Here is a 27096-nt window from a genome sequence, read left to right on the forward strand (position 1 = left end):
ATTACCAACAGGTTTTTTGTGTTTTCGTGTCACTCATGGGTAAAAAATGTTTTGTGGACCATAAATGAATAATCAAAGCAGCATGCTGTATTTATTTTATTGTCAAATAAAAGCATTTATTATTTATGTTGTTTTCCCAACACTCACACACCCAGTGGACGGCTGGCTTATAGACTTCGCACAGCAATAGTTTGAGGGCATTTTTGTTTATAGACTCTGTTTAATTCATATTTCCACAACATTTCCATTAACCAACATTCGCCTTCTGGCTAGTGAGGAAAACTCAGTTTTCTTCCCTATACATCATATACATCAGCATAGCGGTCTTCTAACCATGTCAGTACACGATGTACTATACAGATAACAGGCACTTGGTGGTGGTGATGTTCCAGCACAGGTATTCACAGACCTTGTGCCAGTCTCTATGGCAACCACATCCGCATTAAAAAAGGTTGCCTTCCTTCATCGTGGAACTGAGATTTAAGGCACTTGGAAGCAACATGAAACATGAGTAGATGGAGGTACTGTAAAGGCACTTGATGTGCTACTTGTTGGGTTTCCTGTGAGAATTAGTTTAAAAAAAATAACTTTTCAGTGAGTCAAAAAACACATCAAGGAGGAAGCTATCATCTGGCGAAACTAAACCTATAGTTTATGTATTTGGCAGTGGTATTGATCCAGTATAACAACTCACATGGTTTAATATATTAATATATCTGGTATCGTGATTTCAAAACAATCTAAAATGCATATGCATGACAAAGGTAATTACAAATGTTAGAATATTTGACACAAGTGAGGATGTGTTCCCACTAGTCATCATTTAAAATAGATTTATCATAATTTGTTTTCTTGGTAGAGACTGCGGAGTGCTATAATGAAATTTCAATCCAGAAAATTCACTATTGTGTAATAGAATTGCAGTTGCTACGATTATTTTAGTGTTAGGACAATTCAAAGTCAGCGAATGAAACAGAGATCTTAGATTATCTTGCTTAGCGGAACCCAACTTTTTATGCCCAAGTTACAGTCCCTGTATACTGATTTGTATAAATGATTTGTATAAATTATTTACCTTAATTTCATGCATACTATATGTATTTGAGTTCATGGAAGCTTTTGTAACAGTTCAATATTTCTCAGGAGCCAGAATTCTTTCCTGATTTGTCTTTGCTGTTCAGTTTCTGCTGAGAAAGGCATCCTTGCTTTAGCTTTTCTCATGGTCATGATACACGGGCAACATTTTGAGGCAACGCAGATCAGCAATTTTGTCAGAAATTACCACCTTTTACCAACCACCAACTATAACATTTAGTTGTTTTGTCCCAGTTACTAATCCCCAGCCCTGCTGAATGGAATATTATTCATCTCCATTGCCTCACAAGGTTGCCCATGTGTCACTGTCTGAAGCCGCTGTTATTTGCAGGGTGACGGCGCCATGATGCTTCATTCGTCCACTGGAAGTCCGCTTGGGTAACGCTGCACCAGCTCCTCCACCTCAATCACTTCCACCACCAGGTCGCGGATCTCCCTGATGGAGTCCAGGGCCTGGGCTTCGGGGCTGGAGGGAGAAGCCTCTTCAGCAGGCTCAGCGGACGCCGAGGTCGGGGCGTCTGACCTCTCCTCTGAAGGCTCCACGCTCACACTAGCACCTGCCTCCGTGTCCCCGCTAACGCTGACGTCACTACCGACAGCTCCCGTCTGCGCTTGAGGTGAAGGGTCACCACCAGGGGTTTTGTCCGACGCTTCATCTGGGGGATCGTCTGAGCTCACGGGCGACTCGCTGAGGTTAACGTCCCCCTCCGCAAGGTCAGAGGTCGTCGAGACTTCATCTTCACTGCTCTGCAACACCTTGCCCTCCTCCATGGATTCCAATTCTGAGGGGGGCGACTCGCTTCCCGCCGACACATGTAGAGAAGAGGGTCCTGAAACTTGTTCTTCATCTTCTCCCGGTAGGTCTAGGCTGCCGTCTGTGGGTGCAACTACAGGTTCCCCGCCACTAGAGGGGGCCTCTAACTTGATTTCAGAGCTCTCGCACACTGTCACATCCTCAGCGTCTTCAGTGGTGGCTACTGTTAGGGAAGCAATGCCTTCTTCTAATGTATTTACTGGGGTTTGTTCAGTTGCAGGCTCCGGGGCAGGTGATGGGGTGGGATCAGGGCTTGGGACGGGCGCTTCACTCTGTGCTGCTGCTGCTTCTTCTTGTGCGTCTGTCTTTACCTCCACGCTTTCTACAGCGGCGGGAGTTTCTGACAAAGCTATTTCTACTGGGTGTGGGGTGTCTGTGCTCTGTGTCTCAGCCTCAGCAGCTGTCTCGACTTTCTCTGTTTCAACCGCAAGCGCTTCCTCTTCGTTTACAGTCTCTGGGGCCGCTGCTATTTCAACTTTCTCTGCCTCAGTTGGGGTGGTTACGTCTGCTACAGCTGCTGTCTCAAGTGCGGCAGAGCTGTCTTCTTCAGCCACTACAGTGTGGGAGACATTGGCTTCTGCTTCTGCTGCGGGTGCTGGCGCCTCTGCCTGCTGCGTGACAGCGACACTAGGAGTCGTCTCCAATACTTCAACCTTCTCCACAGGTGTCGCAGTGGCTGTCGCCTCTGTCTCGGCTTCGCCCGGCAGCACAGCCTCCTCTTTCTCCTGCTGCTCTTCCGCCATGGTGCTGGGTATCTCCCGCGGGACCGGGGCCAGACCGTTAACCGCGAGAGGAGAGGGGGGGTGGGGCTCCGGAGAGAGCTGCGTGGGGGAAGCCAGCACCCTGGCCGGGCTGCCGGGGGTGGACACCGGGGGGGAGGAGAGGCTGGAGCGGCTGGACTGGCTCAGGAGGTCTCTGCTGTCCGTGAACAGGTTGTGCTTCTTCAGGCTGGCCGCCTCCTTCACCACTGCAGCACAGGGAGAAAGGAGAAGTAGTTAGTCCCTCCCCTTGAAACTACTCTTTCAGGCTTGTAAATGAGAATGGGCGTGTCACCAATTTGTCGTTGTTAGTGTTATTATTAGCATTATTGTACCTTTGGTGATCTCCTTGTCAAGCGTCTGCAGGAGAATGTCCTCGTAAACGTTCTCAACGTGGACAAAGTTGGAGTGGTCAGCATAGATCAACTGCTCAAGACCCTGGAGCTCCTGTCCAGAGAGACACAGATAGAGTTAGACATACAGCTTAAGCTCTGGTGTGTGTGTGTGTGTGTGTGTGTTTGTGTGTGTGTGTGTGTGTGTGTGTGTGAGAGAGAGAGAGAGAGAGAGAGAGAGAGAGTGAAAGAGAGAGAGAGAGAGTGCATGCAACCATCTGTGCGTGCATAAATGCATATGTAGAAGCGTGTGCATGCATGTGTGCAGACATGCGAGTGTTGGTGCACAGTCTGTATATGTGTGTATAAATGTGTGTGTGTCTGTGTGTGTGCGTGTGTGTGTGTGTGTGTGTGTGTGTGTGTGTGTGTGTTCTGACTCACAGGTTTGCAGGTGGGGGCCAGGTTCTTCTTGATGTGAGGCAGAGTGATCGCCACTAGAGCCTCCTGGAAGATCCTCTTCCTCACTGTGCTGCTGTCGTAATCATATTGCTGTGGGAAACCCAGAGGAGAGAGGAGCAATCACATGTCTGTATGTTTATGATCAATCCCTCTGGAGTTCTTTTTTAATATATCGTGTATTATGGCATTACAGCATCTGTAGAGCATCATGGTATATTGTTATTGTATTTTAACGGTGCAATTTATCTATCTTGCCCGGATACAGCTGTCTGAACAGAAGCAAATATAAAAATGCAGAATGAAAACCAGGCAACACAGTATGCACACAATCATTCAAAAACAGGAGGATGCCAGAATGATCTCTTCTATCAAAGCACTTCATTTTTGTGACCTTTCACTAAGCTTTTTATTCTCTCCATACTCTTCAGTATCTGCATATCTTCTTGTGTTATTAACGCTGGTCTGACCTTGAGCACCCTGTGTTTGGCCTTCTCTATGGCAGAGCCTGCGTTGTCCGGGTTGTCCTGGATCGCCTTGTGCAGCAGTTGCTCAAACGTATAAGCTGCGTTCTCCATCAGCTGGACCAAACAGAGAGAAGATGCGATCAGACAGCAGTTGAATGCCCAATTTCCCCACAAAAAAAGAAAGAAAAGAAAAAACAGCTGCAAAATCCATCAATGAAATAACATCATTAACAGCCCACCTCTGATTCATCATGTATTCACACCACTGCACTTACCTGCGAGTTATTTATTGTTGCAACACCAAAATGCTGACTATAAAATGATGGAAAATACAGCACAATCACAAGTGTATCGTAAATACTGGCTAATAAAATGATTGAGTCAGACACTTCCACAGCCCACACAGTCTGTGGCTGCGATCAACAGAGACACAAGGGCTCAGCCGTCGGCCAAGGGTTGACAGAGGAAGTGAATGGAATAAATTAGACCTGAGTGCTGTGTGTGTGTGTGTGTGTGTGTGTGTGTGTGTGTGTGTGTGTGTGTGTGTGAAGGAGAGAGACGGATAGAGAGAGAGTAGATGTACCTGCTGCAGGTCTATCTGGGCACTGTGAATCAGACTAGTGATGTTAGAGAAGCCAAATCGCTCTTGCAGGTGATGCAGCTTCTCCTGCAGGGAACCGATCTTCTGGTAGCAGCTCAACAGGTTGGGCTTTGCCATGTTGGCCAAGGCCTGCAGAGGGAGGGAGAGAGAGAGCGAGAGAGAGATGGGGGTTACTATAAGTTAAGAGAGGATGACCACTGAAAAACTGTTGACAGTAGAATGGAAGGAGAGTAAAAGGAGAGAAACAGGTGAGTCTGAGGAAGCCAAAAGGGGATAAAAAAAAAATACATCAACATACCTTTTTCAGATCCTCGTTGACCCGGCCCCCCTGGAAGTCCTGACACAGTTGGTCCATCATGCCGTCACTCAGCTGCCGTCCCTCCTGGAAGCCAGAGCTGATTGGCTCCATCAGCTCCTCCAGGACAGAGGCGAGGTACGGCTGGACACTCTCACAGCACAACTTCTCCGCCGGCTCTGAGACACTGGCTGCAGGAGGGAGCACAAGAGGTTTCTGTTAGAGACAGAGAACCTACACTCACCACTGTGAAGCTGGACGCACTGCCAGAAGTAGTGGGTAACCTGCCCAGAGGTTTAGGATAGATTTACATGCAGTTAGGTAATTAGGATACATTCCCTTTAAATTACCTTTCTGCTCACTCTGACACACTTGCTACAGGAGCTGTGGTGATGAGGGATTTCCAGTAGATACATTTACAATTTTAATTACATTTAGAATGCTTGCAATTATTCTAGACTTAGACATGTACAATGAGATGCAATAGGATTACAGTGGCAAAACCCCTCTGTTAGTTGCGACATATTCGCTATGAAAAAGAAAGAGTTCTACAATTTCATAGACCAAAGTTATAAAAATACATTCAGAAAATGGATTTAGTGGAAAATGGATGGTTTTAGTCCTCAGTTCTGACTTGGCTGAGTCAAGTTGGAAGGAATTTCCCCATCTGACATAGACTTCCAGTTATTTCTTTTGTTGCCTAAACAGGGTAAATCAAGTTTTTCATGTTTATATAATGAAGGAAAGATCTGTGCAGGAAGGGAAAATCTGATTTAAGCAGGACGCTGGTGGAAAAACCAGTCATCTGAAAATAATGCACTGAGCGGCTGAGTAAAACTCTGCCTGTTAACAATAAAGCGAGAAAAGTTGAGCGTTACCAATGAAATGGTCTCAAGACACGCTGGTCACTGTGATTTGCTTAAATTGAAGACAGCTTCAATGCGTCTGATTTATAAAACATGCTGTTATGTGTAAAACTTTATGTGAGAGACGCTGAAATTCTGGGCCAAAACAATGCTAAATATAATAAATGATACCAAATGCTTTTAAAGGCAGTTAAGTGGCTGATATGCAGCTGAAGTGTTTTTCTCACACTAACAATGCTCTCTATACAAATGTGTTAGCCGTAGTTCGGCCAACTTGGCTGTAATGTCATGGGAAAATGTTGCGTTGCACTAGTGCAGAACCTTGGCATGTCCCCTCATGAAGCCGGGCCTGTGTGGATCAATATGATATAAAGGGAGTGCAAGCTGAAAGTCTCTTCCTCAGATAATTCTTGTCATTGTGAGCCAGGTGTCAGTGTCAACACTAATGAACAACACAAAAGGTCTACTTGAGGGAGCTGTCAATCACAATACAAAGCTGCACACCCTACCAGCCACACCCTGAATCTGCTCCGGGCTTCTCGGACACAAACACACACACACACACACACACACACACACCTAGTTCTCTGGAAAAGCCAACTGCTGAAATCTCTCTTTCTCTGACTGATGACTGCTGTTGTGTGGAAACAGGAAACAAGACTCCAATTTCTGATGTTATCAAGCGACACTTTGTGCAGCTGCTGCACTGAGCATCAATAGGAGACAAACCTTTAACGCACAATGAAACAAAACTCATTTGGGTGTGAAAACCCTAACAAACATTCAAAGCGTCCATAAAATCAGCATACATCTCATATATTTGATAGTGGATTAGTTATGGTTATCTGTGTTCTCTTCCTTTGCAATTACCGAAGCTTATTTCTGTGTGGACATTCCTTTTGTTCCTTAGAATATCTACAAATCTGCACCTGGTCTCTTTTAATAAGTCTTGGAATTCCTTTGTTCTGCCACACACACACACACACACACACACACACACACACACACACACTGTATGAGACATTTAACACTCTGACAAATGTACAGTGATGGATTGTTTGTATCACCTTGAATCGTTCTATTTGAAAGCCCTCTGCTCCCCCTCAGCGACTGTGCAGCACCAACAACCTAAAGGCAGTTTCATTCACATTTATCACAGTGGAATGTAGCCCATCCTGTGTCTGACAGTAGTGAGACTGAGCTGGCCCCCTCCCGATGGCAAAGGGGACATTTTCCAAACTATCATAAAAAAATATCCTCTGCCACAACACTGACTCCAAATATTGCTCATGCATCATGGTGTTTGGGTTTGGTCTTGCTGGATGTTGGTCCAGTCCTTCCGGCAGCGTGTTACCTCGGAGCTTGTCCTCCAGCGAGCCTCTAGCGCTGACGATCTGGTCCATGTCGGAGTGGATCAGTACTTCCTGTTGGCGGGACGAGGTGCGACACTCCTCCTTCATGGCCGAAAGCCCGTCCAACAGATGCTCCTGGACCAGGATGTAGGCCGCCTCCACCGTCTGATGGAATTGAATCGATTGAGAATGGGGTTAACATTATAAAAAACAATACAGAATCAACTCAAAAGCCTAAAATTCAGTGAAGACTCCCAGGTTGATACCTCCATTAAGCTCTAGAGCCGTTGTATTTTGAAGCGATAAGTCTACATTGTGGATGCGTAATCTGGGATTTTAGATTTAATCGGGCCAAACCCCTCAGAAATGGTCGACTGGGAAAACAATAATCTGAACACTGGCATAAACACAAAATTCCAAACTGACCGTGACACACAGATGACGCACAAGCAATTTGAAATGCTCTCTGTATGCTAATTTGCAAATGAAATGCAAATTTGTTCCACGCATCAATAGGGAAATTCCAACAAGTATGCATCATGTCCATCACCGCTGACTATTAGGTCAGTAGTGAAGCCTGAGTTTTGGATGGGTGTTCCATTATAATGTCTGTCTGACAGCAGTTAAGCTGTGGGAAAGCAACAGTTTGACTCACAGCGAACCACACTCTCTTCTTCTCTGTCTTCTTGGCCTTTAGGCGAGGCAGCATGTCCTTCTCTAGAGACGGCAGCAGCTGCTCCATCACTAGGTTGGCCATCACCTAAACACACACACACACACACACGTACATACACAATATACACACAAGGACATACAGACACACACGCATACACAAACACACACCAATGACATTGTATTTGAGTAAATTTTAGAAAAGTTTAAGGAAGTAAAGCAGTAGCCTCAGATATGTTTTTCGACTGGTTTGTGATATTGCAACTGTGGTTATAAAACACAGTGAAACTCCTGTCCGCTTTGTTTCTACTGCCAACATTACATTCATTCCATTCAGTTTTTAGCGATGACACGTGTGGGTGTGTGTCAGATGTGTGCCATGTATACGCATAAAAAGCACAGAGCACACATGCACAGAGAAAATCTCTGTGCATGTGTGTGTGTGTGTGTGTGTGTGTAAGCATGTGCACTTTTTTATATATCCTTAGCTATATACATACAGTATATAAACTGTATATATATGTACTGAACGTACACTGTACATGTGTGAATGTGACTGGTAGATGTCGCAAAAAAAGGTGAAATCAGTCAACTTAAAATCACATTATCCGGACGATTTTAGGTAAGACAGAGTGTGAAGGGTTTATGTCTATATGTAATTGCTGAAACAAAATGACTTGAGTCGTAAGTGTGTGTGTGTGTGTGTGTGTGTGTGTGTGTGTGTGTGTGTGAGTGAAGAGGTGTGTAGATGTAGGAGTGACAATGGCAGCCTCCTGTCAGAATCAGTAGTGGCTTCCTGTAGCGAACTTCCCTTCACCCCCGACCATTCAGAACAAACCGTGTGATCACACAGCAACACAATAGACCATTCACACTGTCATTTAAAGGGAATGGAGAGAAAAAGGGGGCGGGCAGGCAATAAGCACAATGACAGATCAGAGAGGAAGAGAAAGAGGGAGAGAGAGAGAGAGAGAGAGAGAGACTCATCCTCCTCTCCTCCCATGTCTTCTCTACCTCTGCTCTGGCAGAGATTATGTAACATACAATGTGAAAGGGAATAAATGAGCAGGTCTTTGATGTCTATACATCCTTCACACAATCATGCAAATTAAACAATGTATATGGCCTAGTATAGGATGTATATGATGTGTATATATACTGTATGTAGTATGTATATGTATGATGTAGTATGGTATATGACATGTATTTGATGGCATGTAAAGCCCTTTGAGACTTGACTGTGATAAAGGCCTATATAAATAAACTAGACTAGACTAGGCAACACATACAAGCCTAAATAGCACTAACTCAACAGACTCCTCTTGGCTCCACTCTCCAATTGGATGACATGTTTTTGGCCTGACAGCTGAACATCTGCTTCATGATTTTTAGCTGTCTCCACAATCAGGCTTTATCTGTTTCCCAGACACAGCACATGACCTGGTAAAACGAGACCAAAGCAGCGGAGGGCAGGCGAAGACGCAGAGACAGAGCTGGAAATAGAACCTGAGACGAACTGCAGAAACAAAAACAACAGAGAGGGGGAATGGCGACATACCCTGACATCGCTGCCTATCAGCATGTCCCAGGCCTCGTATTTGCCCTTCTCCTGCCTGTAGAGCTGGATGGCTTTGAGGAAAGCCTGCACTTCACACGTCTTCTTCTTCAGAAAGTCTAACAGGGAGGGAGGGAGGAAGAGATATTAAAACAGAAGAAGAAGAAGTCAAATAGAGGGACATACTGACATGCTGAGACAAACGATAACAGCAGAAGTTAAAGAAATGAAATCTGGTCAATTAAGAGGTAAATGTTAGGCCTAAATGAATGGGTGTCTCTGTGTTCAATTAAAGTAAAGGGCAGACGTCTCTCCACACTTGCTTTCACTTTGATTTAGCGCCGACTGTGACAAGTGACATCGATCTGGTGAATTTATTTCGAAGCTCCGTCAACGACGCGTGCGGCGGGACTCTCTCAAATAACCCGGCGCATCAACGTGATTAAAGGCCCATCTGTATTCCTAGGAGCTGGTGTGGTGGGTCTGTTGCCGTGGTAACAGCTGCGAGCGGTAAAAGCCCCATTTTCGTGAGCCTCAGAATTATGAGTCTATGTTGGGTAGTAGATTCTTGGAGAGCAAGATGCATGGTCGGAAATAAATTAAATAAAATTCAGACTGCATTTTACCCCAGTGTTTGCATAAAATACAAATGTAAAGAAAAGGAAAACCTTTACAGATTATGTGACAGTGAATTTGAAGCTCATGTTTTATTGTCACATAGTGCACTGTTAATCTCGTCTCTGTCCATGAATTTTAAATAGTATGGCTTTGCACACCTAATATCTTTGGTGACAGGTGCATTGGAGAAAATGACTATGACACTTGAAAATGACACTTGAAAAAGTCACTCTTCACTTGATTAAGAGTCTTCATTGACCAATATGAATTTGAGAGTGAACCAATGTCTCCTGCCTGCTGTTTTTGTCTCTGTGTTGGGACTGATAATTGATGGTTGTTAAACTGATGGTTGATCTCAAGCCGGCTGCCTTGGTTCTAGTTCTTGGTTCATAATTCCTTTGTCAGAAATTATAACGATAGCTCCCTTTGCATTCACAGTTGTTTTGAAATATTTGAATGTTCAGGTTTTCACATCCCATATAGAAAAACAAACAGCGAAATACTTCATTAATTTGCTTTTTTTTATCCACTTATACATATTCAAAAATATAGCTTTAGCCACTGTTTATAAAGCTACATTATATGAATCAATTATTGGTCATTTTTAACCAATATGTTAGATGGAACCTTATAATTCATTGTCACTGAGGATATTTACAGCAGCTACCATCCTGTTTTGTTTTGTTTTTTTATTAGACTGTTTTTGACAGAAGTCTCAGACCAAAAACAAGAAGATGGCCATGGCTATATTTTTCTTACTAAGAAGTATCTGTCATTCAGAAGTATCAGACCTCCCTTGGTTCTGGTTATGTATGATGCTGTAGGATGGTGAAGCCAGATTAGTATGTACTTGTACAGAAGTGGTACCTTGGTTCTGGTGCCGTATGCAGTCTGACAGGATGGAGAGGAAGCCGGCCTGCTTGGCCTCCTGGCGGAAGCAGAAGTAGGAGTCCCTGCGGTACGGCAGGCGCAGGTAGACCGGGAACTGACCTGGCATACCGGACAGAGGAGGGACAAACTCCTCCTTCACATCTGCAACACAAAACACAATATACTGTTATAGTACTAGCTTAGTCTCCAAACTGTCTGTGCCTGTGCAAGAGTCCGTACGCTACAGTGCTGCATACTGCAGGCTGGTATCCTGGCTGTCATGCAGTGGCACCTTGGCTGAATGCATTTGAGCACAAAAAGTCTGAGCCCCAGTTTCTCCCATATTTTATACATGCAAAATGCTTATGTGCCTATAATTAGTACATCAATCTTGTTTTTAAATGTTTTTAACATACACAGCTACATTAACGCCACCACAAACATTTATTAGATGCAGGTGTAATTCAATTACAAGCATATCCCTGTTCTTGTGTGAAAACCTCTTAACATAAATTTAAGGATTACATGTTCTATGGGTTGAGAAAATTGACATTTTGGAGATATGACGTGTTCACCTGACTGCGACAATATTTTTATTGACTAGACTGTAGATGATACACACTTTGCTATATCGGAGTATTACATAGAGATATGGTTATTGAAAAAAATATTGTAACATTTTTGTCAATAACCAATTTGTCTATCATCACTCTCAGAAATGTAATCTGTTTACTTTCAATTCTTCTGCTTCCAAAATCCTTAAAATATGCAGTTAGAATTGTAAAAAAGGGATTTATTCCACAGAAATAATTCATTCCAATTTACAGGCTTTAAACTGAATATCCTAATTATCACCATCTACAAGCAGTATCAATCATTATTTCAGTAAGTGTTAAATGTATTATCTATGATCTCTCAATCTAAATGCCTCTTTCCCTTCAAATATACTTTTTGTATTATCCAACAGGTAATCACTTTTTTCAAAGCTAATTTATGTAATCAGATTGCTGTGACCCTGTTACACATGTACTGTGTTATTCCCTAACCCTGTGTACACAGAGCATTGTACACACAGTACACAGAGCGCACAGTGCACATACACAGAGAGAGAAGGAACACACCCCCAAGCTTTTGTCCTGGGCATCTGATGTTAAAAAAAAAACAACAACAAAAACTGTCTATTTCAAGCTGGGGCTCAGTCTCATCTCTCTAAAGATTTGATCTCAGATGAGCTGCAACAAACTGCCTTCATGTGTGTTTGAGCCTGATATCTTAATCTAAGAGAAGAGGGAGTTAGAGCTTTTCCCAGTGTGGGGATCTGAACACCAGACTCCCACTCATGGGTCCTTTACAAAGCTAAAAGCAGCTTAGGTGGGAGTTTGGGGAACATGGAGAATTTGAGAAATTTGGTAAGAGTGGTGTTCACAATGGTGGAACGAGGGAGCCAAGTCTCTAACTCTCCTGCAGACACACACACACACACACACACACACACACACACATTGTAGGTTTGACAATGCCTAACATAGTATTATCTGTCCAGCTTTACAATTGTTTCTTCTGGCTTTGTACCTGCGGGCAAGTTTGAACAGGTGCTGGAGCAGACTCTGTTTCTATGGTATCTGCAGTGGGATTTCCCACAAAAAGCAACCAAGTGAATCACTCCATGACAGGGAAAGATTAGGCTGGTCAGTGTGAGTACATGAGAGAGAGAGAGAGAGAGAGAGAGAGTACATGAGAGAGAGAGAGAGTGGTGCACCCCGCTTGGTTGTAAGGACGCTCAGCAGATTTGTGTTATTTCATAGGCTCACGCTCTCACTGGCTGCCACTTGACCTCAGGGCCTTTTGTTCAAATGGAAGGAGGTCGAAGTTGCATCTGGTCCAGCAGCGCAAAAAGTCCCATCTGGCTCAGCAGTGTCAAAATTTAAACAGACCCAAAAAAGTTACAGCCTAACACTAGATACAAAAGCTCAAAAGTCATTCATCCGTTCCTTTCTTGTTACACACGGGCCCACAGCCACTGGCGCTTTGAGGAAAAATGATATTTATTATGACGCACTGAAATCTGCAAATTTATTTCTGCCTTCCTCAGTGTCCCAGTGAGGAAGGCATTTTACAAGTGCATTAATTCCATTTCCTGCCTACAGTTACTAGCCTACAGTGTGATGTGTTTTCCTATGCATTATTGAAGGCTAATAGAGGGGCTAATTGCACTTGCATTGTACTGATGCTTCATTTAAAATTAATGGTGACCAAGTGTTAGCTCGACTTACAGGCACTCACACAACTATCGAGTCACTTTTTGAGCAACCGTCATAGACCTGAGATCAAACTATGTCTGTGACGTGTGTGTGTGCATTTGTGCGTGACCGTGAGTGTGAGCAAAACAGAGTATACAACACTGGCTGCTTGATTCACTTGTGGGTGTGGCGTTTCATCTTACACTCCCCAAAAAAACAGGTACATGTGTGTGAATGGGGAAAACATCATAAAAACTATTTACTGAGTCAACTTAAAATCACATTATCCAGCTGATTTTAAGACAAGAAACAACAAAAAGAAGCCTATGATACTGCTAAAGAAAATTACTTCAGTCTTTTGAGTGTGCATGTGTGTGTGTCTGCGTGCCTGTGTGTGTGCGTACGGTTTACCTTGGCTGCAAATCTGTGGTTAACCCAGTAAGATTTAATGCCATAACATCGGCTCAAAGTATTTCCCATTCACAGATTTGCGATGGCCCGCCACAAACAAACACACCACACTGATACAGACAGCAACACACTGCATTAACAGAGCGTCTTTTGTTGCATGTGCACATTGTTTTTCACAGCTCATGCCTGCTCCAACCTGCCAATACTGCAACATAAGCTGTGGGAGACATAAGCTTACAGTATACCTTAAGTCCTATACACACTCACTGTTGGTGTCATCAGGGAAGCACTTGTCTACCATCGCCATGTACTTCTCTTCTGTGGTCAGAGCAGTTCCTCCTGTAGGCAGCAGCTTGTGGTGTGCAGGAACCCCCTTAACAAACGTCTAAACAGAGAGAAGACAAAGGCAGAGAAGAAGAAAGTAGTTGAGGTCATTTATTGTCCTTTTATATGGGAATTCATGTTATCTGGAGATTCATACAATGTTTTCTGTCTAAAAGAGTAGTGGATACATAAGCGTTTTGCCTGGTTAGCGTCTCGACATCACGCCTATGTCGCAGTTTCATGCTTTCTGACTGTTCATGGCGGTTTTGTTGTCAGGCTCACCTCCAAGCTGTCGTGACACTCCAGGCAGTAGTTGGCTCTCACCACCACGTACCTCTCTCTCCACTTCCTGGTGTCATCGAAGTAGAGCACGCCCTCCTCATACAGCACCTCCCCCTCCTCGGGAGCCTCCTGGTGCACACACACACACACACACACACACGCAATGAACAGACAAATTGATTCTGTGCATTGAATTCTTTCCTCAGTCACCTTCCCCTTCTCTGATGCAATAATTTACATTTGGAAAAAGGAAAAATAAAATCCATCAAAATCCCTCTGAAACATTGAGTGAAGGACACACTTCACATACAGACAGGTATCATCCACCCCTTCATACACACACGCACACACACACACACACACACACGTACCCTCTGCTTGAGCAGCTGTGTGATCTTCTCCTTGTGCTGCTCCAGGTCATCCTCCACCTGAGAGAAATGGGCCACAAAGAACTGTTTTCTGTAGTATGGACTAAACTCCTTCAGCTCAGCCTCAGCTTGGCCTGCAGAAGACACACACACAAAGAGAGAGAGAGAGAGAGAGAGAGAGAGAGAGAGAGAGAGAGAGAGAGAGAGAGAGAGGGAGAGAGAGAAGAGTTAGATTTATATTAAAATCACTTTTAGTATTGAGAAGCTGGAATAACAGAAAATTAACAAAAGCACCCATTATGCTACTAGAAAATGCTATTTTATTTGTACTATAAGCTCTTCAATTAAACTCTTGACCTGCGTACACACGCACATAATAATAGAGCATTTAATTCACACAGCAAAGAATATAACAGATACTGTAGTGACTTTGTAAGGCAGAAGGTGCAGGCAAAGGCATACATGTCAGACTGGGTTCTTAGGGTAACTAATAATGGAAAGGGGTTAAAGGAATAGTTCACCCAAAAGTGAAAATTCTGTCATCATCTACTCACCCTCATGCCAGTTGAAACACAGGTGAAGTTTGTCCATATAACACACAGGGAGGTTGCCAGCACAACTCCATAGCAGCCTTCTCCAAAACAACTGAAGTCAGTGGGGACCAGTTCTTCAGAGTCCCAAAAAGACCTATATTTACACCATCATTTAGTGCAAATCTTAACTACAGCTGATTGATTTGCAACAAATAATGGTGTATAGGTCTTTCTATTCACAGTGTGATTGTTTGGCTGTTGAACTGGTCCCCATTGACTTCAGTTGTTTTGGAGAAGGCTGCTACGAAGTTGTGCTGGTAACCTCCCTGTGTGTTATATGGACAAATTTCACCTGTGTTTCATTTGGCATGAGGGTGAGTAGATGATGACAGAATTTTCATTTTTGGGTGAATTATTCCTTTAAGTGCAATCTAGCAGAGAATGCAAATAATGCTTGTAGTGATAGGAGTTGCTGTTCAGACAGAAAGAGGAGAAAGGAGCCAGGAGAAAAGCAGGATCTCTACCTCTTGACCTGCAAACAGAATACACGCTTTGGTATCTATGGTGACATTTCATCATTCATTTGCCTGACAAAAACCACGTTTGGCTGATACACTGCGTTGAAACAAACCGCAAGGAATTGGAATTGAACGTATCACAACGGGTCAAGACATTTTGGATGTCCACGCATTGCCACTTCTGCCAAAGACCTCAAACGTCCCCGCCATTCCTCTGAGTGAAACAACAGAGCTTTCTAAAAACAAAACCTGAGCTCATCTTTACAGTTATTTTCCATCTCCTCTCGGTCCCATATTATCTTTCCCTGTGCTGAGCTGTGACACGCCAAAGTCCTGTCTTCCAACCTGGCTAACAAACACCAGATGATATCACACTGTACCCAAGGTGATCCCGGCATAATACTGTAATCAGGTCACCGAGGCTACATAAGGCAGTTGTTACTGCTCATTAGCGTCTTTCTGGTTTGCGTGAGTAATTGCCAGCCTGTGTACAAGTGCCCCATCAGACCGTGTGTCTCTCTGTGCGTTCCCTCTCCAAGGCCACTCGCCCGCTATAGCATCAAGGAGATCCCTTTCACTGTTGCTCCGCTTTGCCTTGTGCTCTCCTCTCAGCTCAAGTGCAGCCTCTCTGTGGACTGTCAACCTATGATTGCTGGCAGTATAGTGGGATGATTATGCGGAGAAAAACAGTCTCCGATTTCACTCAGTTCCTACTTAAGCAGGCCAGATTCCTTTCGCTGGGGATTCAGTTTCTTAGGAAAAACAAAGCGAACGCAGTCCCGAGGGCAGCGCACAGACAGAGACTGAAGCTCTGTCAGCCGGATTCTCATACGGAGAAATTACATTTTGTCTTGTGCTCTCTGTCTTCTCTCTCTGCGCGGCTGCACTCAAACCACAACAAGACAAAAAAAACCTTTAAGTGAGTATTTATCCGGCCTTAAATATTCAATATCCACAACCCATCAGAGGTAATTCTCAATGACATATCCACACTAAATGGATAAACATGCCTGAGCGTGCGGTTGCTGTTCATTGTCCCCCCCCCCCCCCCCCCCCCATCCGCATATATAATGAGTGTTATTGCTGGGGGTGACGGCTCTATCATTATCTCAGTGGGTAATAGCAGCATGCATTATAGCGGGGATGGCATGGGGCCATGCAACCCGGTCCAAATCACTATGGAAACACTGCTAAACGAGCCGGGCGAAAACCTTGCTGTGCTCTACCTGCAGAGCTGAATCACACAGTAGCCTCGGACTTCTGGGTTGGAAACGCACTATGTTCACACAGAGAGAAAGTGGAGAAATCAAAGTAGATGAATAGGGTTTTGTCATTCGGTTTTGGAGTTGAGCTGCTGAAAATATATATCAGCTTTACATCATTCAAGACATGGTGATTAAGCTATTGACTGTAAATATGTATGACTCTGTAAATGACATATGATATATATTACTATTTTGTTATATTTTTACCATTTTGTTATTGTTATTTGCTATTTTGTTAATAATATATATCTATAATACTGCATCGTAAGTTTCCTTTTCTCTGTTTCTTTGCTTCCTTGTTGCAGCCTAATGTATGACATGACACACTGTGTGACTGTATAGAGTCCATACTGCTTTGGCAACATTGTATCCTAACAGTCATGTCGATAAAGTAGATTTGAATTTGAATTTGAATTTGACAGAGAGATGGAAAGAAAGGCAGAGAGACTGGAAAAAAGGGGAGAGAGAGAGAGAGTCTATTCGTCAGTGGTTTTCAGACAAGGGAGAGAGGAGTTCGCTTCTTCATCAACAGCTGCAGTGGAAGGCGAGTTGGGCTCTTTCCCCCCGGGGGATCTCCTTGTTTTTTCCTCAGGCCTGGGCGGCTAAACAATACGGTGTTTAAAGGGCAGTTCCGTCTCCTCTCCCCGCCGGCCCTAACAAGGCCATTTCCCTGCTGATCAGCTAATCAAAACACGCCGCACAAGACGCATTCCACCCGACATCCACGCTGACACGTCCATGCATACAAGCCACATGCATACAGCTCATAAACGCACACACACACACACACACACAAACACAGTGGATATCCTGCTGCCTATCCTGTTGTGGGCGATATGCATCTCCTGCCTGGTAACACTCCACTGGGATCCCATTTCATTCAAGATGGGGTTTTTTCTCTAACTCTCTCTCTCTCTCTCTCTCTCTCTCTCTCTCTCTCTCTCTCTCTCTCTCTCTCTCTCTCCCTCTCTCTCTCTCTCTCTCTCCCTATGTGAGCACGCATCCACTGGGAAACAAAAGAATGATATCTAAAATGATTCCTTCATCTGGATGTAAACCACTCCACATCCCCAAAGACCTTTCCAATAAGGCAACACCCATGCTTCAACAGAAAACTGGCATGGAGACTCTCCTTACGTAACGGCCAATGAATGAGGTTCTGAATGATGTCACCTCTGCAGCCTGCTCATGTTGTCCTCTTTTCACACAACAGCATCGAAAGTCAGGGTGTAGGTTAACCTTTTTTCTAACAAAGCAAGCTCTGAGTCACTCTGGGGACTGGAGCATCATGAAAGCAGCCTCAGCACAGAGTTAATCTTACAGTCCAAGTTTTTATCTTCTACTTCTGCGCTGTGGCTCCACCCCCAAGAGGATTTTCTGTGGAAAATGTAATTTTTAGTGTCAGCTGTTAGAAGCTGTCAGAAGCACGGTCTGGCAGCCAGCTGTCTGAGAGACATGAGTTTTGTGTTATAGTACACCCATTCACTTCTACTGCATAGCATCTGCATTACAAATGCAGAGGAAAGATGCAGGGTGGGGGAACTATTACAATGATTAGCCTACAACTCTGAGTTCATGTTAGTTCACAGCACTCTGAGATGATCTGAATGCTATGCTGCTTTGGGAAAAGCTTGCCCTGATTGTAGGGCGCTCTTTATGCAAAGTGCTTGCCAGCCAGTTTTTGTTTATCATTTTCCCTTTCAAAGTTAAATGGATATGCAAACACAGTGTGACAGGAAGGTGGCAGGAGCGGGGATGTGTGGAAGACAAGGCAAAATATTCAGCCACACTTGTCGGACGACCTGGAATTGGTTGGACTTGAGGCCTCCTCTTTTCCTTTTTTTTTTTTTTACAGGGGCAATGCATATTAATCAGCATTACTGCAAATGTGCCAGGGTTAGCCAACCGCCTAGTTTCCGACTGCTGTCCCTGGGCATGTTAAACAGGCATTAAAAACAATAAAAACAGAATATCATGCAAAGCAATGTACAGATTGAGAAGACATAATATAAAATGATACAGAGACAGTGAAAAGTATCATAAAAAGCAGCAAGATTGCATCATTGCCTCATGCCCACTATCATGTAAAGATAACATGCACAATAAAGCAGACATTAACATTCAGGTGACACTTTCATGCAAACATACTGCAGTGGCCATGCATATCAAAGCAGACAATGATAGACGGCCAGGTAAAATACACAAACATTGAAAAATAGTTAATTACAAGCAGGCAGACATGAAAAGACTAGGTATGTTTACAAGTCTGATTGTTTTTGAGCCAGGATTTAAGCCTGTGTGAAAAGCAACGGTGAGCGCTGCTGTGACGTACTGCAAGTCTAATGGATGTTTGTTCCAGCTCTGACAGGCTTACTGGCTAAAGGAGCCTCTTCTGCTGGATCTTGTGAACCTATTACTTTGGGTTTTGTGTATAATGAAAGTCCTTAGTGGAGGAGGTGCAAGGCCATGAAGGATCACCTTCACCTAGATCAGACAAGTATCATGGAATTTAAGAAGGCTTTCCCCTTTCCCAATATTACAATGATGGTGGCTTTTTTTTCTGAATTAACATCTGACAGAAGGACAGTTGTAAAGCATGATGTAACTGTAAGGAAAAACAGGATAGAAAAAGTAGTGATGAATATGTTCTCTTTGCATGATAGTGGGTCATGTAAGGTCACTTGGGGGACAAGAATGGGCCAAGGACACATTGGGATAAGAAAGAAGAATGGGTTAAAAGAAAGAAGGTACAGAATGTAATAATGCATGTATGGTAAGTTGTTTTCACCCTCAATGCGAGGAAGTTCAAGGAGAGACTGTAGGCTGATTAGAAACAATTCTCTAGAGGTCAAAGGAAGGTCAGAAGCAACAAATTGCCCAACATGTTAAGAAATAACCGATGAAATGACCCATAATGACAAATTATATAAACATATAAAGAAATGTTATTACCTATGTGGGGGAGCCTCAGCAACACTAGCTCGGCACATTGTTACTCACAGTTTACAAAAAACTATTAAATTAGCACGACAGCAGTTAAAGAACAACTGATGTGAAGAAAACACTTTGATTCTGTTAAAACTGTCAGATTGCCAGGGTGACACACACAGACTATGCAGCCACAGAAGTTAACAAACAGAATGTATTCAACCCACATGAGAAGTGACAAAAACGCATAAATATTTAGAGCCTGACATTTTCTTACATCTTCAGTATTTTCATGTTCATTGTCACTCTTAAGTCTGAGATAATAGGGTTTTTAGATGGTTTACCATGGATCAGCTGGTAGGTGAAAATGTGGTAATAATGCTGTCTTGCAAGAGGCATTACAACGAGGGTTATAGTTATAGTCATAGCTCATGATTGCTAATTCTGTAACCTGAGGCCCAATCGTATAAACTTTGCAGAGTAGGCGCACAGATCTGACTACATTCATCATGATCTAAAAGGTATAAACCGATGCTGCTGCACTTCTCTTACTCTGAGCTACTTGATTTAATGCCATCTCTCCACTGAAACTGAGTATTTTGGTATGTGAGCATTTGGTATCAGTATCTGTGGTATGAGTGAGCATTGTGTGCTGTGGAGTGGTGCAGCGGCTCGACTACAAGGCCCTGTTTCACTGGAGAAACCTGCTCTTCCACCTTGTTGCCCCAACATTGATACTGCACCCATAAAGGTCGCATAGAGCACAGCAGAGCACATGACACACAGAAAATACACGCTGCCTAGGACATCTAGTACATACAAACGCACGCATGGCACACGTGCACAAGCACACAAACACAAAGGTATGAACATACATAAACCCATTCACACAAGCAAAATCAAGCTCAATTTAAATGCACAAACTAAAATACTATGATATGCATTACAGACCTGCCACTCCCTAGTTGTGGTTTCAAGTTACACTAACATATTGTTATGGTGGGGTCTCTCTGAGGTCTGAGGGTGTGTGTGTGTGTGTCCAGGTGAGAAATTAACATGTCACCACCTGTCAGTTGTGTTTTCACATACACACGCATGCAGGCAGGCAAGCACGCATATGCACAAACACACACACACACACACACACACACAGGACTAATGGAACCAATGCAGCCACTCTTACAAATCCAGAAACCCTCATATCTGCATAAGCACATAACATCCTGACAGATTCTGCATATATTATCATGCACTGCTGAGATTCACGTGATTTCGCAACATCGGCCGTGTACATTTATGGACAGCCGAATGAAGCGTCTCCCAAAGGAACAGGGATTCCACTAAACCGTGAAATACAGCTTCTTTGTGTCAGTCAGGAAATGCCTGAGACGTTGCGCAAGTCACTACAAGGCAATAGTATGTTGGACAAAGAGACAATGAGAGGGGGGGTTGTCTGCCGGTGTGAGGTGACAGAAATATGTGCGAGTGTGTGTGTTTGTTTATCAGCAGATGCTAGTGGGGAGTGATTTTGGTTCCTTCCTTATTACAAAAGATGAAATCACACAGAGGGTTTGAACTATTTTAGCAGGGGGATTTTTGTTCCAGCAACAACAACAAAAAAAGTATATTATACCTGCTCCTGTTTTTATGAGCCTGGAAAGGTTTGCATTCTTTATTTAATCTAGCATCAGTTCAACTGTGTTTAATGCCACTGTGAATCATTTCTGAGAGTGTTTGAGAGTTCTGGGTAATGAAGCGTTTGGTCAAAGTGACAAATCAAACCAGAGGGAAATTGACAACATGATGGAATGGTTTACTTGCAAAGGTTACCTCAATGATCATTCCTCAAAGACTTGACACATTTGATTGCCGCTCCTTCACTGATGAGATTTGAATGACTTCCAATACTAAAGCCGGCTAATCCCTATTGTTGCTCGCTCTCTCTCTCTCTCTCTCCCTATCTCTCTCTTACTTACACACACACATGCACATACACAAATTATTTAAGCAGAATGATTGCTTCTAGTAGGCGTCATACTTTGTGAGCTTTTAAATCAATAATAAACTCACCTGGCTGACAGATAGTGACTTTTATGACCTGCAGAGCCTGTTTGGCACTCGCATACCATCATACCAGGACATCGTAGCATAAGAACACGTATGTGTGTGTGTGTGTGTGTGTGTGTGTGTGTGTGTGTGTGTGTGTGTGTGTATAGGAAACAAATAGGAAATATCTAAGCATGCCATCAGGCCTTTGGAAGGTAGCTGTAATCCTATAAATCCAAAAATAATAGAAACCTGGCAGTGAACAATTAGGGAGGTTTGTATGTCATCAGCAGGACATAGTGACACTTTTATCACGCAAAGAGAACAAAAAAACTAGCAGTTTGCAGTTTGCCTGTGGAAAATTCTCCTAACATGATGTCATACGAGTGAGAGTTCATTCTTCACCCTGTCGCTCGGCCCTGAGCGTTCGTCACACCATACACCAAGCATCCCATATGTCTGTTAGCTGTTTTTACAAATACACAGAATTGGGTATAATTCAGTACAAATAAGTAGAACAGTGGCTTGGCTGTTAGAGGAAAGGGGGATGGATGAGAGTGGGTATGTCATTAGAGTTATCAAGTGAAGAGATATGAGATATCCGCCATTTAAAAATAAACGACACCCACTCTCCCATACTGACTGCTGGCATGAAAGTTAAGCACATTATGGGTTAGTATTGATGTTAGGAGTCAGCTTAAGACGTTTGCTTATAAAATAGTTCATTTTTTGCGGATGGAATCTTTTTTTTTTTTTTAAATATTGGCCAATGAATTTCAGGTAGCAAAATTGTTCCAAAATGCATACATAGTGTTTTGGAATGAAACTCTTCAAGTGGGCACTTGGTTTAGACCCATGCAACCTGCAGGAGGATGAACAGTAAATTGTGGCACCCAGACTAAAATTGGACAGTTAACCCCTGGTGGCCTGAAATGTCCCTCTCAGCTGACTGCCCACTTCTGCCACCATCGCTACACCATAATATAATATGTTATGCCTCTTATTTTAGCATTTTATCCCAGTCATTTTTATGCTCTGGGCTCAAAGTGGTGTCCTCTCTTTTCAGACAGGTTCACTGCATACATACCACAAACTCTCTTAGCTATTCAAAACTGGTTGTATGGTGAGTGGTTGCTTGAATGGGTGCAGATTTTGCTCCATTAGTATTGTGTTCTCCGGGCACTCAGTCAGTCAGCAAGCCAGAGCAAACAACAGGTGGGCTTCAAGCAGAGAGTTTGAGAAGCGGCTTCCTTTCTTTGTGGAGGCTGGTGGAGGGTGCAGATCGGAGGGCAACAGCCCGACAATATCCCAAGTCCTGGAATATCTGAGGGATTGTGTAATGCCAGCTGGAAGCAGAGCGGCACAAGATGAAAAATGGCAGACTGACATCAAAAACAAAGACTGGGAATGCCTGCAAACTCCCCACACTCTGTAAAGACTGTGCAAAAATACACTTTGTTGGCTGGGAATTTAACCACGTCTGCCCTGTAAAATTCACTTTTACAAGAGTGTGAAGCTTCGTCAAGCAAAGCAGAGGTCAACTTAGTGGTCTCGCCTTTTGGTTATCATTTGACTGAACATCTCTGATAAACACACAACAGAGCTCAACCCATTAGGGCTAGTTGTGGTCCCGTTTGCAGACAGGGAAACAAACACTGCGCCCTACTGAGCCTCTCAAGAGTCTCTAGATTCCCTCTTATTAAAACATGAATATATGAGTAATTAAGTGGTCATGACGAGTATTTAAATGAGAGAATGTAAGTCTAAACGACACCATTCAATCTCTTAGTTACTGAACGCACTCACCATTACTTATGTGATAACAACACTGTGCTCTTGAGTAATGAAGAGAGCTCCATAGAGCAGGCAGGAGACCAGCTGGTGCATCCTGTTGAGCTTCTTAATCTCTATGTTTGTTTTTGATAGAATATTAAACAATATACGAGGTGATGAAGTGCTCATCATAAATAACCTCTGTAGCAGTGGTTTGCAATTTTTTTCTGGCAACCCACATTTTCAACAACTTTCTCTTTTCCCTGCTGACCTACAGAGCTGAACAAAATGTAACAAAAACGGGAAAAAAAAACACATGTGAAAGGACTTTAACTTCGAAGCAACTAAATCGCAAATACAAAGGCAGCTACACAGGCGAGTCATATTGATCTGAACACCAGTACGTGCCAGCTAGGTGTCAGCTCTGATCATCACGGATCACCACTTTTATATATGAGTGGGTGCTGGGACTGCAGATGCATCGGGTACAAAAACTGCAAAATTATTCAATATGGCAAGGAAACAGTCTCAGAAATCATAGTAAGTGTTTTGTTTCTGTCTACCTTACATGGTAAAGACTTAGGAAAGCTTTGGCAAGCTACTTAAGCCGCAGTATTTTAACCTTCCCATGGCCCACAGTGGCTCCTCACCCAGTCTTTGAATGGTCCTGGTTTACAGGACACCAGAACTGGACTTTCAGGGTATGACACATATATATACTGGAACAGCCTCACTCCAACCAGACAGCCAGTTAAAAAAAACAAAAACTGGGCGGCACCCAAGCCAACCCAAAATAATTGCATTACTCCCTACACACCCACACACACCCCACCCTCCACACACACACACACACACATACACACACAAACACACATATATTTTTATTGCTGCAGACTGAGAAAGGAATGTTTTCATGATGAGAAATGGTTGTGCAGTGTCACTGCTTTGGCCCCAAATCTGCGTTCAACAGTTTAGCCTCAAGAAAATGGCAGCCAGGAAAAATTGACGAGGCAGGGAGAGGCAAACATGAAAGGACAGATTTCTCCCAAAGCCTGCTGAGTGAGGCCATAGGCTACTCTCACAGTAGTGAGTATGGACTTAAGGAGATAAAAAGCACCCAAAGGACCCTATTAAAGAGCGAGTTTGAGAGCCAATTTCCTCTAACCTTGAATACACAGTCTTATTTACAGGACCCAGTGGGAAGAATAGGGGGCATGGGACCTGCTAGAGATTCCAGCTTCCTTGACAAAATGTGACACTGGGTATATAACACCATACACAAAGAAAGACACCATTTATATGTTTTTTCCACTGCACAAGTCCTGGGCCTGGGTATGGTTTGGCACAGTATGACACAGGATCAATACCCTTTGGCTGTCCATTCCAATTTTGAACATGTGGGACTCTGTCCAGAACGCACATGTGTAACTATAGCAACAGCAGAACCATAGCAACCAGTGTCAACATCAACAACAGACATGGAGGACCCACCGGAGTCTTTTTTGCATTTTTGCCAGGGATTATATCTTTCTTTTGAAATAGTATTACACTGAAACACACCTGAACATAAGATAATATATAAGTAACAACTGGAGGAGACTAGATTTTTCTGCACTTTCTCTCATCTGCACATAATGTGATTAGTGCTTGTATTTCTCTTGTTTCCCATTCTTGCCGTGTTTTGTCATTGTTTTCCATTGTTTGCTTATGTTTTGTCCTTTTCTTTCTCTGACTTTCCACTTTCACTCTGTTGACACCAGTGGGGTATTTAAAAATGGCGCTTGTAACTGACCGTTGACCCTGTGCATTGTTTGTGTGACACTTGTCGTGATGACGACAATCCTGCCAGCAGCCTTTGAGAGCAGGCTGGTATCAGATACATAAGGGTGCTGCATCAATACGTTTTTTCTGTATCCTAATCGTACTGAACCATGAAGACGATATAATGGAAAAATACACTGTACCGTGACAGCATGGAAAAGTGAAAACAGACTTTTTGTAGGATGCCTCCAGGTTGAGGCCTCCAGTGTCAATACCAAAGTTTTAAGTGAACAAGCAACAGAACATGTTCAGTTCTGAGAAAATTTGGTTAATATGCAATTGCTGGATTACAAGTTTTAATGGGCTCTACCAGTCACGTAACATCCTGCTTACTATTCTATTATTCTTACTTCTTACTATTCTATTATTTAGATTAGGGGCTTGTATCACCAAATAAATAATATGATCATCTGGACGGTAGAGGCAGGAACATTGTGCTACAATATTTCAGTCCAATATTTCAGTCCAGCTGTGTGATTTTGTCTATTAATGTAGGCAGAGGCCAGCATCCCTGTCCATTAGCATTTGCACCTGTGCATCAGAATCACACACACACACACACACACACACACTCACACTCAAACTAAATTCACATTCACACTCTAAAATACTATTGGATGTATTACAGAACTGCCGCTGCACAAGTTTGGTTCCAGGTTACACTACCATTCTTTTTTATGGTATGGTCATTCTGAGGCTATCTACCTCCAGGAGAGAGGTCTGACACACACACACACACACACACACACACACACACACAATATAAACAGGAGAAATCTCGTTTGTCCTCTGTCTGTATCCACCCATGGGCACACCTACTGTAGCAGAGACAAAGGTAAAACAGGTCTTGGCACTTGGGACTCCCTCTCACTTTTCCCCTGCAGGGCTGGAATGGCTGGAGTGACCTGATAGAGCCAAGCTGTTCCGCTAAAACCAGCAAACAGCAGGGTCACATCCAGCACTAAACCCCCTGTCCCTCCTGCTCTGCTTGCTTTTAGACAAATCTGGAGGAATGTACAAACACCATGAGGGAAAAGTCTATTTCTATTCCTATAGGGTATTTCTAGGGCAGGTAAGGTACACGCCATGAGACAAAACAACAGAACAAGCCTGACAGGTTCAGTGCAGCCTGAACCTGAGCCGATTAAGATCTGTGAGAGCAATGCTGAGGTGAATTCTTCAGAGAAATTCACCTCTTCTCCTAAGCGCATCATACACTTGCGGCTGGATAATATTCGTCATTTCCCCGATTCCTTTGACTCATGTCGGCTCGAGACAGCACTTTAGGCTCTGGATCGAGAAACGGATGCCGATGAGTCATAAGAGACTCTGGGATGAGTTTACAGTATAAAATATAATGTATAGCCGACACTTTCATCGGTTCACCTATTTCCACCTATTTTCCCATTCCGCCAACAGTCAAATTAACCTCCATAACAATACAAACCCACGGAACTGAAACTTTGCTGTGTAAATCAACAGTGAATCGCTGTCTGTCTGTCTCTCTCTCTCTGTCTCTCTCTCTCTCTCTCTCTCTCTCTCTCTCTCTCTCTCGCTCTCTCTCTCTCTCTCTGTCTTTCCCTCTATAAATGAAAGCAGTCAGTGCGCCCTCGCCGCGTCTGAATGCGCGTCCCATTACCTTTGATGTAGTTGGATTTGGTCTCATCCAGCAGGCTGGACGCGGATATTCCCATGGTGCCGCCGGGTGCCGTGGATCCACAGGTAGGGTTCACTCCTCAGGTAAACACTGTCGCATCGATCGGCAGCAGCAGCGAGGGAAGGAGACGCCCTCCCCCCTCCCTCTCTCCCTCCCTCTCTCTCCCTCTCTCTCTCTCT

At 43.6% G+C, this 27096-nt stretch overlaps 1 protein-coding gene across 2 annotated transcripts; it reads right to left on the minus strand.

The window, feature by feature from the left end:
- Positions 1–81: 81 nt before the first annotated feature.
- On the minus strand, positions 82–27073 carry niban1a (niban apoptosis regulator 1a). Of its 2 annotated transcripts, none has more exons than XM_071913457.2 (14): positions 26900–27073; positions 14380–14510; positions 14009–14137; positions 13670–13787; positions 10749–10913; positions 9267–9382; positions 7692–7796; positions 7039–7201; positions 4822–5009; positions 4506–4652; positions 3926–4036; positions 3441–3548; positions 3003–3105; positions 82–2876 (listed from the first exon to the last, which is right to left on the minus strand). In XM_071913457.2, the coding sequence occupies exons 1-14, from the start codon at positions 26952–26954 to the stop codon at positions 1447–1449; spliced, it is 3069 nt and encodes a 1022-aa protein (XP_071769558.2). In that variant the 5' UTR covers positions 26955–27073; the 3' UTR covers positions 82–1446. The 2 variants fall into 2 exon arrangements, with proteins under 2 accessions (XP_071769558.2, XP_071769557.2); XM_071913456.2 differs by having other exon boundaries at positions 3003–3114; positions 26900–27072.
- Between the last annotated feature and the right edge of the window lie 23 nt (positions 27074–27096).

The sequence above is a fragment of the Centroberyx gerrardi genome, chromosome 9 (genome assembly GCF_048128805.1).
Source record: "Centroberyx gerrardi isolate f3 chromosome 9, fCenGer3.hap1.cur.20231027, whole genome shotgun sequence".
Classification (NCBI taxonomy): domain Eukaryota; kingdom Metazoa; phylum Chordata; class Actinopteri; order Beryciformes; family Berycidae; genus Centroberyx; species Centroberyx gerrardi.

Excerpts from the sequence above, each read along its gene's own strand:
- niban1a (XM_071913456.2), bottom strand. The coding sequence starts at position 26,954 with ATGGGAATATCCGCGTCCAGCCTGCTGGATGAGACCAAATCCAACTAC. Across the intron at positions 7,797-9,266 it reads TGATAGGCAGCGATGTCAGG|GTGATGGCCAACCTAGTGAT; the intron begins GTATGTCGCCAT and ends GTGTGTGTTTAG. Across the intron at positions 7,202-7,691 it reads AGAAGAGAGTGTGGTTCGCT|ACGGTGGAGGCGGCCTACAT; the intron begins GTGAGTCAAACT and ends CAATTCCATCAG.